General features: G+C 46.6%; 1 protein-coding gene across 1 annotated transcript in view; it reads right to left on the reverse strand.

Annotated features, from left to right (window-relative positions):
- The window catches only part of hpxb (hemopexin b), a 4,689-nt gene extending 4,464 nt beyond the window's left edge, over positions 1-225 (reverse strand). The window contains exon 1 of the mRNA XM_054624131.1: positions 108-225. Coding sequence (XP_054480106.1) covers positions 108-172 — 65 coding nt within the window. The 5' untranslated portion in view covers positions 173-225. The remainder of the gene's footprint in view (positions 1-107) is intronic.
- Between the last annotated feature and the right edge of the window lie 4,548 nt (positions 226-4,773).

Raw genomic sequence — 4,773 nt, forward strand, 5'->3', positions numbered from 1 at the left:
TCAAGTGAAGCATCTTGAGACTGGTATTAGAACTAGCACGTCCTGACACGAATTACCTATTTTGAGTGTTAATTAATTTCAAGATTGAAGTGTTCATCAATACTCACACAGGTCCTCCATTGGTGAGGGCAAGTGCTAAGCACAGAAACAGAGTTTTGGTGAGCAGCTCCATGCTGTGCGTTCCTGATGAGGTCCTCTGGTTTGGAGTCTCACTGTGGAACAGAGCTGTACCTGCACTTTTAAACTGAAATATGTGGGTGGGTGGTAGTTAGGTAACTATGTGTGTGCATGTGTGTGTATATGTTGGAACTTTAGTTGTTGCAAAATGAGGCTATGGTCAATATCCTTTACGATCTCTCGCTGTCTGGATTTCTAAAGAAATTATTGATCTTTCTGGTTCACATTTCACCACTCCTGACTTTTTTGGGTGAATACATGTTCTTATAATCAGGGCAAATAGTTATTTTATTTTGTTCGGTGACAGACTTTTCTAGAAATACACACACTTTGGGCAAACACAGTCATCACAGAAATACCTAAAAGCTAAAAAACAGCCTTTGAGTTTCGGTGTGGTTGGGCAATAGCCCCAGTAACAACAGAATCCTGCAAAATTTGATTTAAGTCAGTTTAATTCTTTTAAGTCAGAGGAATTTATAGTACAAAAATCATTATGCCCCTCACAAGCTTAACCTAACTAAGTAGTTTGATCTGCTCATTACACTAATAGAATATACTTCAATAATTTCTCATGATTATTGATTAATAAAATGTTTTGCAATTTGGGTATGATTCACAAAATTTCATTGAATATCATTCAGGAACACAGAAATTATGGGCTACCATGCTTTACCATGATTAATCAAGAAAAAAACATTCACACACACTCAAGAATACTTTTAAAATAGTACTTGTATCCACTATGTGTATCTTTTGTACTAAATATGGGATAACATATTCTTGCATCTACTTAGTACCATTATAAAAAAAGCATATAGTACCATAGGCAATGGAAATCTCATCATGTTCCTGTCAAAATAAAGCAGTTAGGAGGTAGAAGCTGTAAATTATACTCAAAGAAACTCACATTTTAAGCCGCCAAGGATATTATATTTCCTGTTATTACAAATGTAACCCTCTCGCTCATCATATCAGTTAGTCTTAACATGTTTGTGTCTTCGTCATTCTCTGCGGTTCACTTGTAGCGGTAGATCTTGATGCAATGATTCATGCTGTCTGTCACGACCATGTGTCCGTCAGGGAGCAGGGCCAGGCCCCTCGGGCTACTCAGGCTGTTTCTTACCAGAGGCCAGCCAACGCCTTTGGATGGGTAGAAAAGAACACGGTGGTGCTCTTTGCCCCAGTCGGCCACCAGGACGTCCCCGTCTTTGTCAATGCACAGACCCCAAGGGCAGGTCAGAACAGGCCCCAAGCCAGAACAAACCCCTAGGATTCGGATAGTGTTCCAGCCGGGCTCCAGGACCCGGATGCATGGGACACGTCCAGTCTCATTTCCTCGTTCGGATACAGCCATGATCCCAGTGGTGAGACAGGCTGCCACTAAGTAGGGTCTGTGGTACCCGGTCACCACCGTGCGCTCCAATCGGGCCCCGGTTTTAGGGTCCAGCTTGAGGGCAGTTAGGCTGCCACGCTTGATGTCAGCGACCAAGAACTCGTCTTGACGGGTAACGGTCACCCCTCTGGGAGCATCCAGCTCTTCGTTGGTGGTGCCACTCAATGTGCCTCCGAAGGTTTGCAGGAGGCGTCCATGGCGGCTGAACACCAACACAGCTCGTTCAGCAGCACAGGTCAGGGCAATGAGGCCCTTTGAGTTCACGGCCACGTCAAAGTAGTTGCAGATACGGGAAGACCTTTCTGATCCCGAAGGAGACACCTGCTGCACAACATGCTTCTGGAGATCAGTCACCTGAATGCGGGCATTTCCACAATCCACTACAAATAGTTGCCCCTTTAGAGTTGCATGGACGCCACTTGGTAGGTTGAAGTCGGTGCGACCCGATCCTTGTTTTCCAAACTGTTTGACCAGATAAGCTGAGTCTAACGCAGTGGAGCCACCGTCTTCCTCCAGTTCCCCCGAAGCTGGCACAACTCTTTCTTTCTTGTCCTTGTTGTATTGCTGTGATTCCTTGCCTTGGTGTAATTTGTCTCCTTCAATGGCTGACATGGACAGAGATCTGCTCCCGCTGTTTAAACTTAAACCCTCTGTAACACGAGTCTGGGATCTTGATTGTTGTTCAACAAAGCTCACGATGTTCCTTTCAGATTCCGTGCTGTTGCCTTGCTCAAGAGTTGGAGGTTCAGAGGCAAGACGCATTCTGCAAACCTTCCTGATTCCTCTATGCTCCTCCTTGTCACTGTTAATCAAAGAACGAAGTTTACCGGAGAGTTCAGTGGTCGACACTGAGCGGCAGCGCTCTTGCTTGAGGGATCCATTGACTGGAGTATTCACAGTATAGGTGTAACAGGAATCCTCACTATCCACTGGGGATGGTGGGCTTCCACTGTCCATTGAAGACTCATTTAAGGTCTTTTTCTTTGGTAGGGTGTTTCGAGAAAGCGGATGGAGTCTGGTGGAAAGATCTACCAGACTGCGCTTGGAGAGTGAACCTTTGCGCCTCGTCTTTGGGGATATTGCCACATAACTGCTTTTTGCATGAGGCTCTTCGGGAGGGCAGGATGGTTCTTCACATGAGACCAAGACAAGGGCCTTTTGCTTCCTCTTACCTTTCAGTGTGGAGGGCCTCTTTGTACCATTATGTCTACCATCAGATTCATCACCTTCAGACTCCCCTTGACTTGAGACCGGTGGGATGGCAAGGAAAAGGTCTTGCCCCTGTGTGTCAGAACACACAGACTCCACCTCCTCGTCTTGGGATGACTCCGATGCACCACGATGTCTTGGTACGGGGGACTTCAAGGTGGGTGATTTGAGCTCATCCTCGTTTTCTGTTGAGCTTGACAGACGTAGTTTCCTGATAACACGCATGTTCCCATTGTTTGCCTTGTTGCTTTCCTCTGGACTGTACCTTTGCCCAGCTCTGTTTGGTTGTGGTTCCTTTCGAACTTCAAGAGGGGTAATGTTTGAAAAGGCTTTATCCCCTGAGTGCAAGGCACACTTTTGTCCTTGGACACCACAGACACCAATTGGGTAGGTCATACTTTGCTCTCGGACATCAATTCCCCCTAAGCTTAAAGTCTTGGACCCAGGGCTTGTTAGGAAACTGACCCTTTTCATTGTAATAGAGATCTCCCAAGGTTGGGTGACCTCTGCCACTCCTCTTTGGAGTTGATTTTTGTTGGATCCACCGGCCGTGCTGCCCCACCTTTGTATCTGCTCCTTCAGTTGTCCAGTTTTTCTGAGTTGCTGGTCAACAAGTGACTGCACAACTCGCACTGCTGCAGCATTCTCCCTCTTCACCTGACTAAGGTGCCGCTGAGCTTCTCGGTGGTCCCGCTCCACTTTCTCCAGAAGCCGACGCTCCTCTCTCTGAGCTTCAATCGCGGCGTTGTCCAGCTCCCGGTTCACCTCCTCCACTTCGGCCTGCTGCCGCTCCCTGAGGCTCTGGAGTTCTCGTTCTCCCTGCTCCAGGTTGGAGAGGGCCTGAGTCACCCAGGGAGGTAGTGAAGTAAGAGATATGGGTGAAAAGATGGACTCCCGTGGGGTGAAGGACAGGGGAGGTGGGGAGGTCACATCCCTCTGTTTTGGAGTGCTGTGTGTCAGCAGGGCTGAGAAGCCGAGGAGGGCTCTTCTCTCTGAATGAGACCGCACTAACATGGTGGAAGGTAGATCCCAAAACTACGCTTGTTAGCTGCAGTTTTACTTTTTGAGTATGTTTCTGTAAAGAAAAAGAGAAAATGCAAACAACAAATGAATTAAAACAAAACATTTAGCAACATATACTTAGTCGCCTTTTACCCTACAAGAACAACTAAAGGGTTCCAAATCAAAACGTCTAGTCTAGAACATTCATCCTGTAATGTTTTGTAAATGAACCCTTCTGTTTGACCTACCTGTTCACCCAGGTGTATCACATAAACCATGTGAGGACTTGTGGACACATTTGTGCTGCGGTTTCAAAGCTGGGACACAGGTTCCCTTTGGTTGCAACTGTATCTGCCCCTCACAATATTCAGTTTCTCCCGAGACACTAAGGTGCTCTCAGGTAACCGCTGTCCTGTTTCCCTGAGGTCAGCGCTGTGTTCAGGCTTCAACACTGTTGGCAGCCACTGATCACTACAATGATAAATTACCTGGATGTCAACCAAAAATGTGTGAAAGCACATCTAATATAGAGCAAACCTTTGCTTTGGACCACCAAAGTCCTGCTGTGCTTCTTTGACTCCATTTTTAGGTTTGATTGCTCTTTCCTAGATTGTGAGTGGGCATTGCATGAGGCAGAGGGCTTTATGTGTTTATGCCAAGTCACTTCACTTAATGTCACTCATCATGAGTCTCAAACGGTTGCTTCCGAATGCAGCACAGACCCCTCATTGTCTCTTTGTGGAAACACCAGCGCTTATCTGCTGAAAGCATTGAAACTGAACTCCGTCTTTCACCACCAGCACTAGGTATGTGAGACACAGCCAGGAGAGTGGGTCAGCTCTTTCTTTTTCTTTGACCGAGTCTTTATGACTGTGTAAAATGGATCATATTCAGAGTTGGCGATTGTGGGTGCCAGTGTGTGTGTGTATAAGTGACCAGTGCAGACCTAGTTATCGAGCCTTCCCCCCCGAGCAAAACAACAAGGCTTTTGC

Source organism: Anoplopoma fimbria, chromosome 22 (assembly GCF_027596085.1).
Source record: "Anoplopoma fimbria isolate UVic2021 breed Golden Eagle Sablefish chromosome 22, Afim_UVic_2022, whole genome shotgun sequence".
Taxonomy (NCBI): domain Eukaryota; kingdom Metazoa; phylum Chordata; class Actinopteri; order Perciformes; family Anoplopomatidae; genus Anoplopoma; species Anoplopoma fimbria.